This window comes from Grampus griseus (assembly GCF_964374135.1).
Source record: "Grampus griseus genome assembly, chromosome: 2".
NCBI lineage: Eukaryota > Metazoa > Chordata > Mammalia > Artiodactyla > Delphinidae > Grampus > Grampus griseus.
The window spans coordinates 164,102,630-164,114,753 of NC_139018.1; the positions used below are offsets into that span (position 1 = coordinate 164,102,630).

At 42.2% G+C, this 12,124-nt stretch overlaps 1 protein-coding gene across 1 annotated transcript in view; it reads right to left on the reverse strand.

Moving 5' to 3' along the window:
* PIP4K2A (phosphatidylinositol-5-phosphate 4-kinase type 2 alpha) overlaps positions 1-12,124 on the reverse strand; it is a 177,956-nt gene that overhangs the window by 39,968 nt on the left and 125,864 nt on the right. The window contains exons 5-6 of the mRNA XM_082648554.1: positions 4,998-5,144; positions 820-858 (exon numbers count right to left, since the gene is read on the reverse strand). Coding sequence (XP_082504680.1) covers positions 820-858; positions 4,998-5,144 — 186 coding nt within the window. The remainder of the gene's footprint in view (positions 1-819; positions 859-4,997; positions 5,145-12,124) is intronic.

The window sequence follows — 12,124 nt, forward strand, 5'->3', positions numbered from 1 at the left end:
ATAAGTAAAAGGAGATTTCCAAGTCTGTAAAATTCAAACCCAAACTGAGTGATATCATCCTAAATAACTTAATTTAGAAACAAAAACCTTGAGCCCAGCTTTCAAATGGTTTGGTCAAGAAAAGGCACCTCAACATCATGAGGAGTAAGCTGAGAGCGCAGGGGCGCCTTTCATGTAAGCAAATCCCCATTTTGGGCAGTTGAGGTTTGCACACGGAAAGCTGCCTCCCAAATTCTTAAACTGATTCCAGTTGAATCTGTTTATAATCCTGCATAATCAACAAAATGTGGTTCAAGTATTACCTAATGTCCAGTGACTCAGAAGAAAGTAAAGAGTCTCCTCGTCCATCCCTAAGTCTTTACACACAAAAAATACGCTAATGAGATCTTAACATTTTATAGTTGGAAAGGAGTTTGAAGCTCATTAAGCCAATATTTTATTGGTGACTTTGAAGCTCAACACTGTCGTTTTACAGGTGAGAAAACTGGGACTCAGGGAGGCAGAGAGACTGACTCAAGGTCACACCTGCCCTATTAGTCATAAAGCGGGGCTAGGACTCGGGTGCTGGGCTGTACCTGCCAGTTTGGAGCGTGCTGACAGCAGAGGCGGCTGTTTTCTCAAGATCACGTTGATAGGAAATGTTTCACACACACCTCAAACTAATAACTGCTTCACTGTCCAACAGGGCAGCCAACCTGAGGGAGAGAACTGGAGGAGAACGTCCCTCAGGCCCATGAAGAGCTTCTCACTGTAGCGGAGGGGAAATGGCTAGAACCGCATGTCCGCGGGACTGAGGTGAGAGAGATGCCGGGCACTTACCTTTTCTTTGTCACTTGCTTCCCTAGCCACTGTAGAGCCCTGAAAGAGAAAGAGATAATGAAACCATGTGCACGCGAGGTATCAGCTTCACGTGAAATATGCAAACACTCCAGGGCAGAGCGCGGAAATAAATGAGCACCGACTTTGCTCTGGCCCCTCCCCGAGTGTGCTGCACCCTCTGCAGGGATTCCTGTCCACCTGTCTCCAACCCCTTCCCTGCCGTGTCACCTGTGCTGTCTTCTCCCTGGTTCCTGTCCTCCTGCTGGCAATCAGAAAACCCGACAATCACGTGAACAATGACTTACTAAACGTGGAGTCAAACATCAATCGTCAGAAGTGGTTGGTTTGAGGGTCTTCAAAGTGAAGTGGGCCGTCAGCTGGCCTCAGTGATCACTGGGGCATAGAGGCCTCTTTCCCACACTGCGTCCTCTAGGTGGGGGCGTGCCCTGGCCCCCGAATGCCCGTCTCCCCTGGCTTAGGGTTACTGATGCATGTGCTTCCTCACTTACCATGACTAAGACCCAGTGGGTACTTCCCGGCCCCTTTCACTTTGGAGGTCCCTTCAAACACACATCTCCTTGCACCGCTTCTGTGTCAGAACCTAGGCTGAGCACAGAGGTATAAAGTAGAAGAAAACACAGTTCTTGGTCGCAGCAATTTCTACTCTACTGCACTGGTTTTCCAAATGATGCCCTCGGTTCTGTGTTGTCTGAAATGACAGAGTGTTCCTGATGCCGACAGGGGTGCTTTGGGGTAGAGTTCAAGAACAGAAACTGTCCTTTGTTTGTGGAAGATCTTAATGCAAAAGATAGATTAGGAAACAAATGGCCAGTGAATTCCTAACTTTGTTAATACAACAGTGAATATTTATCCTTTGTGCTCCGTGGTGACCATCGCAGTGTCTCACCCAGCAACGCCCAGTGTTTGCTGAGTGAACGGCTGGAGGAGGATCACGGCCCGACTGACTGCTCTCCCTCCCCTGCCAGCACTGGATGCCCAGACTATGACTAGGTCACTGGAGCGATCCATTTACCTGACCATGTTTTAAATAGATATTTATTGGCCTGGAATACTTGCATTAGCCAATCATTAAGAGAATGTGTATGTGACTTGGGAAAATTTAAAGTAGCTTCTAGGTTGGCCACTCTTAACATTTTTGCTCTACGACCATCTTGCCTTCAAGCAGCTCAGGCATTAGTCAGGATGTGTGTAACGTGTTCACAGATGGGGAGACTCCTGGTACTGGGGAAGGGGGCCAAGCCCAGGCCAGGGGGTCCCTGGGGGCCACTTCTCCATCTGCCCCATGCTCAGCATTCCCAGGTCTGGTGGATCCGAAAGACCCTGCTGCCAACCCAGGGAAGATGCTCGAAGCTTCTGGGGGATGTGTCGGAGGAGCACAAAGCTGACCCAGCACGTGAAGATGAACCGTGTAACCTGGTCATGAAGGAGAGCCCTCTGCCTGGCTGAGCCCAGCAGCCGTCACCTACAATGGTTTGTTTCTTCCTTTACAGATTCTTGAATTCGGGCCACAGTCTCTTCCTCTGTACACTGACTGCTAACAAAGAATGTCCCCAGATTTAAAGGGGAGGGGGGGCTAAATCCTCAGGTATTACATACTTGTAATACCCGAGTCTCTGTATCTTTAACCAAGTTTTTTAGTCTCTGTGTGTTTTCCCCTCTACGATATAATTTACTCTGCTCCTAATTCTCACTGAAGCTTCGTCTCTATGTAAAAATGCAGAGCATTAGCCTGGAAAAACTCATCCAAATTTAAATTCATTCAGAATTTAAAAATTAAAACAAAATTAGAAACGTTAAGTCAGTCAAGGCTGAGAGTCTGAGCCATGAAATGATGCCAGATGCCCAGGTTCCCTCACAACGGCAAGTACTGGCAAGAAAAGTTTACTCTACAAGCTAAAAAGGGAGACGAAATCATGACATCCAAGGTTAAAACTATAACATCCAGTCTATAAGCATAATTTACATGAGGATATGCTTGAACAGGATATGCTCAAGCAGGATATGCTTAAGATAGAGGCACTACCTTAAGCATTTCCGGGGGATAAAAAAGTAGAACCAAAACAACTGCCTTTAAGGGACTTATCAGTAGAATGGATGAGACAATGAAAATCCATCCACTCCTCCCCACGTGCCTTATGCTGGACGTGACACATACATATCTCATTAATCCTCACAGCAGCGGAGGTAAGATCACCTCTGTTCTACAGATGAAGAAACTGTGGCTCATAGAGGTTCAGCATCTTGCACACAGCTAACAAGCAGTAAAAAACCAGGACATGTGGCTTCAGAGGTCAACTGGCTTCTTACATGGGAGAGTCAGGCCAACGAAAAGACCTATGATACGCAGCAGAGTGAGCTAAGTAACACTGCCAAGGGCCTCATGAGGGAGATGGTTCCAAAGAGCCCTGTAGGCTGGGATTTCCACCTGTAAAATAGCTACGACTTGGAGGCAGGACAGAGCAAAGCTGTATTTGGGAAGCTTATATTGTTCATCTGAACTCCAGAGGGTAGGAGATAAGCCTAGAACATTCCCCCTCCCTTAGACTAGCATTCTCAAAGCATAGTTCAGCACCCAGGGGTCTGCAAAGGCAAAACTATCTTTATAGTAATACTGAGACACTATTTGCCTATTTCACCACCTTGATATTTGCACGGATACTGCAAATACAATGGTGGGTAAAGCTGCTGGCAGCTCAGCACAAACCCAGCAGTAGCACCAAATGGTATTAGTGGAGTTTGTCATAAAACATATGCATAGCCTCGAGGAAGCAGTTCACCTAACTCAGTCAATCCATCATTCCAAATGACCAAAGCATGACGTAGCCAGACCAACGCGTGCAAAAAGACTGACGGATTTTAACAAGTTCACCGATGTGATTTCAGATTCCACACTGTAACTCAGCTTTGAGACATTACCACTTGTCAGGTTAAGGTGTGATATCAAAGGAAAACATCCACAAATTTCTGAAAAAGTTATTAAAAACTCCTCCTCTCCTTTTCCAACTACATATTTGTGTAAGGTCTGATTTTCTTCATACACTTCAATCAAATAACTTGGCAACAGGTGGACAGCCAAACCAGACAGGATGTTCTGTCTCACCAAACCTGACAGTAGAGAGATTTGCAAAGATATAAAAAACAATGCTACCTGTTCCACTAAACTTTTTGATTTGGAAGGTATTTTTCATAAAGACATGCTAACATGTAATGGTTTTACTATTTTAAATAAGTTTTTTTCAATGTCTCATTTCTAATATTGTAAGTATTAGTAGACATAACCTACATAAGCAGAAGCTTTCTAGGGTCCTCTTTTAAGGGTGTGAAGGAGTCTGAGATAAAAAAAAAATTCGAGATCCACTGATGAAGACCAAAGGTTGGAAAACTTTTTCTGAAAAGGGTCAGAGGGGTAGTGTTTCAGGCTTTGTGGTCCAAAATGGTCTCTATGGTAACCACTCAACTCTGCTGTTACAGTGCAACCACATAACGATACACAAACCACAGGCATTGTGGGATTCCAATAAAACTATTTACAAAAATGGCCATGTTGGCTGTGCCACGGAGGCAGGTCACAGCCTGCCAGCTCCTGACCTGGACGTTGCCTATGTCGGTGATCCCAGAAGTCAGATCCCCTCACTCCACAATCAGAATTTCCAGTGGTCCGCCTCTCACTTGGGGTCTCTGAAACAGACTGTCTCCAGGTCTGCTCCTCAGCCTATCCCTCACCTCCTTCAGGTCTGCAGTGAAGCGAAACCCTATTCCAAACCGCATCCCTTCCCCATGCTTCCTGTCTTTACTTCTGTCCATGGCACTGATCACTTCCTAGTATACTCCATGATTTACTTACCCCTTTTACTTATTACCATCCGTCTTTACCCACCAGAATGTCAGCTCGTTGAGAGCAGGTTTGGTCTATTTTGTTCATCGAGCCATTCCCAGCACCTAAAGCAGTGCCTGGCCCATAGCTGGTGTTCAATACATACTTGTTGAATAAAATAGACATGGTATCTCTCGTAGGTGCAAGTGGTCCTCGCTTAACACAAAGGAGCGCTCCTGGCAGCTTTGTGCTCTGGGCGCCTCCTAAGTGCTCAGCATGATCAATTACATACAACGTGGATGACCAAACTTAATGAATAAAAGTTAATAAAAATCAGTCTTACCTTTAAGTCATATTTCCTATATACAGATAAACGGTGGCTGAACACATTTCTTGTAACAATCACGTATATTTCAACTCCATCAACATTAAGCCGGTACATGCCCAGGAACTGGGGAAGAAGGGTGATCCCATGACATTCCACTATATACTGCATAGGAGAGAAAGAAAAAAGGCGGGGAAATGATCCAGTCAAAAGGTGTTCATTCAGATGTAAAAGGTAACTCTTCTGCTCTGGTGTTTATACAAAGTGATAATGGTTTATTATCCAACTATTAATGTCCTGTTTACAGAAAATGACCATGTTTGTACTGCCTCCAGCAGTACAGGTCTGCATCCACCGTGCAGACACAGATAAAATTCAACTCTATCTCGAGAGACATTTTCTCCCTAACATTCCAAACTAATTTGTAAAGTCAAAACTTGGATATAATGGTGTAGGGTGAGGACAAGTGATCGGTCCTTTCTGTAATTCCTTTAAAGTGAAATCACACTCTACCTGGGGCTGCCATCTTCCTCCCTAGAAGCCTTTATGATGATTTCATGAGGTTGAGGCAGCGTGACCTGGCCACTAAGATCAACTCCTTTAACAGTGTTGAAGTCGAGGTTAAAAAGGAAATTGTGGAGAAAGCTCAGTGTTAGAAGCTGGGAGAGTTGGGCTCCAGTCCTGGTTTTCCTGTTTCTTATTGAGACTCTAATGTTTAAATTGCCCACTGGTCTCCCAAGGCAAAAGGAATAAAAGCAAAAATAAACAAATGGGACCTAATCAAACATACAAGCTTCTGCACAGCAAACGAAACCATAAACAAAATGAAAAGACAACCTACAGAATGGGAGAATGTATTTGCAAATGAAGCAACCGACAAGAGCTTAATTTCCAAAATATACAAACAACTCATACAACTCAACAACAACAAAAAACCAACAACCCAATCAAAGATTGGTTTTTCGAAAAACACTTCTCCAAAGAAGAAATACAAATGGCCAACAGGCACACGAAAAGATGCTCAGCATCACTGATTATTAGAGAAATGCAAATTAGAACTACAATGAGGTACCGCCTCACACCAGTCAGAATGGCCATCATTCACAAGTCTACAAATAACAAATGCTGGAGAGGGTGTGGAGAAAAGGGAACCCTCCTACACTGTTGGTGGGAGTGTAAATTGGTGCAGCCACTATGGAAAATAGTATGAAGGTTCCTCAAAAAAACTAAAAACAGAGTTGCCATATGATCCAGCAATCCCACTCCTGGGCATATCCTGAGAAAAAATGATAATTTGAAAAGATACATGCACCCCTCTGTTCATAGCAGCACTAGTTACAATAGCCAAGACATGTAAACAAACTAAATGTCCATCCTCAGAGGAATGGATAAAGAAGATGTGGTATATATACACAATGGAATATTACTCAGCCATCAAAAAGAATTAAATAATGCCATTTGCAGCAACACGGATGGACCTAGAGATTATCATACTAAGCGAAGTAAACGAGAAAGACAAATGCCATATATCACTTATATATGGAATCTAAAATACGATACAGATCAGCATAGCTATGAAGCAAAAACAGACTCACAACTATAGAGAACAGACTTGTGGTTGCCAAGGGGGAGGGAGGATAGGAATGGGAATTTGATTTTAGCAGAGGCAAACTGTTATATACAGGATGGATAAACAACATCATACTGTATAGCACAGGGAACTATATTCAATATTCTGTGATAAACCATAGTGGAAAAGAATATGAAAAGAATATATATATGTATAACTGAGTCACTTTGCTGTACAGCAGAAATTAATACATTATAAATTAACTATACTTCAATAAAATTAAAAAAAATAATTTATGAAAAAATATTCTTCTTTTTTTGGATACATTAAAATGAATACTTTGTATATTTACAAGTGACATTGAATAAAAAATTCACGTCAGTGAAGAAATAAATAAACTGCCCACCAGAGCAGCGGTGTGAAAAAGGGCTTGTCCCCACTCTACAGACAGATGGACACACTCTGGCCCCATGTTGGATTCATCAAATCCACTGAACAAGTCCCAGAACTGACACCATTTCCAAGGAGAGTTGCAAAAACACAACATGCGTTTATCAGTCTTGAATGACGATACTCTAAAAGGCCACAAGATGGAGACACTTCTCCTCAAAAGACCATCCTTACAAACTGGGTCCCATTGCACTTTCCAAAGGAAAGTTAGGTTTTCCTTTCTTTAAAATGAAGGGGAAAGAAGATTTCAAAAAAGCTTTTATTCCCATGACATGTGTGTGAACTCTCTAGGATAACTGAACAGCATGAATAACATGATTCCAAAATTGTAAAAATGGTACCTGTTGTGCCTATTTACAGAGATGTGTCTGGAAGAATGGTCACTATGGTAATGGTGAACTTTAGGGTAACTGCTTTCTTCCTTTTTTTTAAAAAAAAACTATTCTGCTCTAAGTTTTCTGTTGTACAGTGAACATTTTATAAAGATAAGAAAGTAGTCAGAATGCCCTTTCAAACTTTTTAGTGGTAAACACTGTAATAATCAACTCTGATAATATTAAACCAACTTAAGATTTTTTTTTAAAAAGCCTTTAGTTTTTATCATTAAAGAAAAGATGAACAGCATCAGTATAGGAGTTTGATTTTTGCCACCCAGAGTTTTGGAAGACTCTAAAGATGCTCCTGCCCTTAAAAAAAAAATCTTACCGACCATAATTGAGCTATATTTTAGTTTGATGGATTTTTCTGAGTTTCACCCACAACCTGCTCTTAATGCAAAGTCTGATCAGAGGAACATTTTCTATTTCTCGCCTTTCAAAAAACAGTAAATTAACTTGATTTTCGCTAATACAAAATAGGTGGTAAAGAGCTCTTGGCTGAAATGAAGATTTCTCACATCTGATGTAAAGAAACAAAAAAGAGTGGTGGTCTGGTACCTCTGAAGAGAGATGGCTGGATGGGCCTTTTAAACACATGGAGGCACACAGGTTTCAGTTTGGCTGTTCAAGTCCCCTGCCTTTGTGCCATTCTGCTCAGTTATTCTCATCATGGCCTATCTTTTAAAAGTCCTGCTGGTAGAAGATATCTCTTAGATCAAAATCTTGGTACAGTCACAGAGCACCCGGAACAGAGCAGATACTGACCGCTATCCATATTGATGAATATGTTAAAGAAACCTGACTACAGGAGATCACCGACAAGCTGGTTTTTTCCCCCAGGGGAAAACACACACAGATTACATTCTACAACTCCTCTATCTTTAAGATTACATAAGTTACTCCATGTTAAAAAAAAACAGATCAAATTTGATCCACTTCATCCAGCAACTTTCTATGTGCACTTGTTCTCAAAGGCAAGGCTCACCTATGAGGCTCTCTGATGAACACCTTGAAAAATAGAGTTAATAAAACTCCTGAGTATATAAATATGTACAAAACCACGACCACAGAAAGCCGCTCACATTAGGGTTCAGTACTGACAAGCAGCGGTTGGTAGCAAAGGTTTAGAAAACATTTATGCGTCAAAACTTTGCAGAAGAGAAAATTCTCCCCGTGAACTGAATTTCTGGGTGGGCGCACCGGGAAGACGCTGCTTCACGTCAGTGGAGGAAGGTCTCACTGGGTCTGTGAGCACCTGGGCTGAGGCACCACTGCACACGGAGTCACTGCGTGTGGGAGTTGACACAAACAGGCCCAGATACGATTCCCCTCAGATTCTTCACCAGCTGACCCAGGAAATGCTGTGCACACACCCCCTACACCAGTGGGCACATCTATGAGGGTTCCCCCACCCCACAAACTACTGGACGTTATCCCACATCTAGGGAGACTGTAAACTCATGGCCACAGCACGCTGCTCGAGCCTTCCTGATCCAGCTCCACATTCACTAGCTGTGTGACCTTGGGGAATTATTCAACCTCTCTGTGTCTCTGCATTTGGAGATGAGGCATAAGATTAGTAGTTAGAGCATAGGGGTTTTGTGAAGGGTGTGAAGATCAGGGAAACAGCACTGCAAGGATGGCGGTGATTCAAGCGGGAGCCAGACGAAACCAGGACCCTGGGGCGAGGGGTGGGAAAGGAAGTATGGAAGGAAAGGGCGACGGAGGCAAGCTTGCACCTGAGGTGCTCCTCAAATGCTCCCTGAGAAATGGATTCTGTTTAAATGCAGGATGGGAACTCCCAATTTCAGGGAATCTCCACAGAACAGACTTACCAAAAATGAATAATGTTGCATGTGTGTGTATTTATTTATAAAGTGAGGCGATATTTTTATAGATGTAAAAGAAACACTAAAAAATTATATTTCTCACTCATATTGCTTTTAGGATCAGAACTCTAAGCACTTCCCCTTCAAAAACTTAACCACTGACAAATTAACAAAACAACCTGTAAATAAATGCTTCAAAAATTATTTTAAAAGGGTGTATTGGTAGCACTACAGTATCATGATCAGGTTTTTGGCACGAGCAACCTTTTTTTAATAGTTACAGCCTCAGCCATCTATTAATTTCTTTTTAACATTGTTGATTTGATTGTAAGACAATCTAAGGATGAATCTTTGCTTCATCCTTTTTAAATGCTTAATTTCGAATTCTTGTAATTACAAGAATGGAGAAATAGCGACTTAATCCCGAGGGTCACTCTTTAAAAACGGTGTAGGGGAATTCCCTGGCGGTCCTATGGTCGGGACTCGGTGCTCCCACTGCCAGGGCGCAGGTTCAGTCCCTGGTCGGGGAACCAAGATCCCCCAAGCAGCTCAGCGTGGCCAAAAAATAAACAAATAAATGAAATAAAATAAAATAAAAAATAAAAATAAGTGTAGGTATTTCTTTCACTTTCAACCACTGTTCTGATGTGGCTACAAGGCAATCCTGCCTAACTGGCAAAGGACATAACGCAGATGTTCCTTGTCTGCCATGTTAAAATCTCAATTTACAGACTCAACAGGTGCAGTGCCCTAGTGCCACCCAGTAGACTCTTTCCTAGAGGTCAGATGAGTCTGTGGACTTCTGCCCTGTGCCACTCTGAGGTCCCAAGGGAGATAAGAGGTCACAAGTGGACCAAACACTTGGCGAAGCTGGTCATCCACGTGTGGCTCAGGAATTAGGAGCACACATCTGCCAGAGGGCTGACTGTTCTGAGGGCCCCAGCTGTGTACGTACAAGCCTGCAGAGCCTTCCTCTCAGTGGCTCCTTAGATCCGCTCCTTTCCCAGAGGCCTTCCCATCTGTGGCCCAAAGCTGGCCTGTTATTTCCACCCCTCCAGGCTCTCTAGGTCACCTTCTCTCACATCAAACAGGGAAAGTCTTGTCTGGCACATGAACTGGCAGCTTTCAGATGCTTGCGATTCAGTGATGACACTGAGCTTCCATCTGAATAAGGCATGGAACAGTTAGTCCCAAATTTTTAAAAAGTGACCTTGATGGTCATCAATTCTTCTTACACTTACTATATGCAGCTAAAACCATCACAAGTATTCTTGGGATCAGCGTCCATATTCTCAGTGTTAAACTCACGGCATTACCTACATTTGCATTTTTAAAATATTGTTTTTTTATTAAGTATTTTTCACTTTTGCATTTTCATAGCTGGATGCCTCGTGTCACCTTGCGTTGTCATTTATCCTGCAGTGGCTTCTGTTTTTTCCAAGAGTGCTTCTCAGACACTTGTATTTGCTGGCAATGTTCATCTGTAACCAGTAACAGTTTTTACTTTTTTCTGTCTTCTTTTAAAAAATATCTTCTTGTACGAAAACTCCATGGTGTCACCAGTAAAGGCAAATTTTATCTCTTCATTAGTCTCCCTTAGAGCTTTTTCCTATATAACAGCTTGTCAGAACTGTAATGTAATGACAAATTGACGTGGTGAAATAGGAATTTTAAAAACATAAAATGCAACAGCCACAAGATCTTGGTTTCCTTTGCTCTTGGGTGCTCAGCAAGAATAACAAGTATTATGAATCCCCGATTTGTTGCTTCTTCTCATGCAAAATGAAATGCCATTAAAAGACTCACAGCTGACTGAAGGTTTCAGCAGAGAGGATTCTAAGTGATGTACTGGAACGGATAAATATTTATATCTCCGCATGATAGTGTGAACCTGGGCTCCAGCTCTTGGAAATTGCTGTTATTATCATGTTTCACTCATTTTTTTTAGAGGCTTGAAGTGACAATTTAATATAGCATCAAATTAATACTTCAATGTAAAGTCTTGCTTCAGTTAATGTTTTTGAAAGGTTAAATTATCTGTAATCCTTATTGCGCCTCTGCCTATGTTTACAGATCGCTGCAACAACATTCTTTTCATAACGGTGGGAGGGGGAGAGAAAGAAAGAAAAAGGGAAAGAAGGAAGGAGGGAAGGAGAGAAAAAGGAAAGAGGAAAAAAAGGAAGGAAGGAAGGAAGGAAGGAAGAAAAGACAAAGAAAAGAAAGAAGCCAGCCTGAAATTAAGGATTGGTTTGCTTTAAAAGGACCAAATAAATAAATAATCCAAACATTCCTTGAATATTTTGAATTATCCTTCAAAATTCCTTGAATTTTGGGATAATGGTCCATGTCAGTTAATATGATATCTTTTGGTTTCAAATAGTTTTAAGTCATAAAAGAATGTAAGGATGACTCCATTTAAGCTAATGTAAGTATAAAATTTTACTACTTTTCTTAAACTTAATAAAAAGCAGGCTTAAAAGGAATAAACATTCCTCTGCAGTATTTACAAACATTCTTAGTACTGAGATACTGCAGAATATACCTGAATGCAAACATTGGTGCCCCTGTTTGTTATGCTGTTCTAGAGACCCATACATAACATCATCATTAAAGATGAAATGGCTTTGTAAAAAACGCCTTATCAGGGACTTCCCTGGTGGTCCAGTGGTTAGGACTCTGAGCTTTCACTGCCAAGGGCCCAGATTCAACCCCCGGTTGGGGAACTAAGGTCCCACAAGCCGTGCAGTGTGGCCAAAAAAAACCAAAACAAAAAAACTCACCTTACCATAAGTATAGATGGAGTTTACTCAGTGGTTACACCTGAAATGCAGATGGACTGCCCCAAGCATCCAGGTGTTACGCGCTCTGGGAGGCCTGGCTGCCCAGCTCTGGACTGCAGTCAGCAGCCTTTGGTTGGCA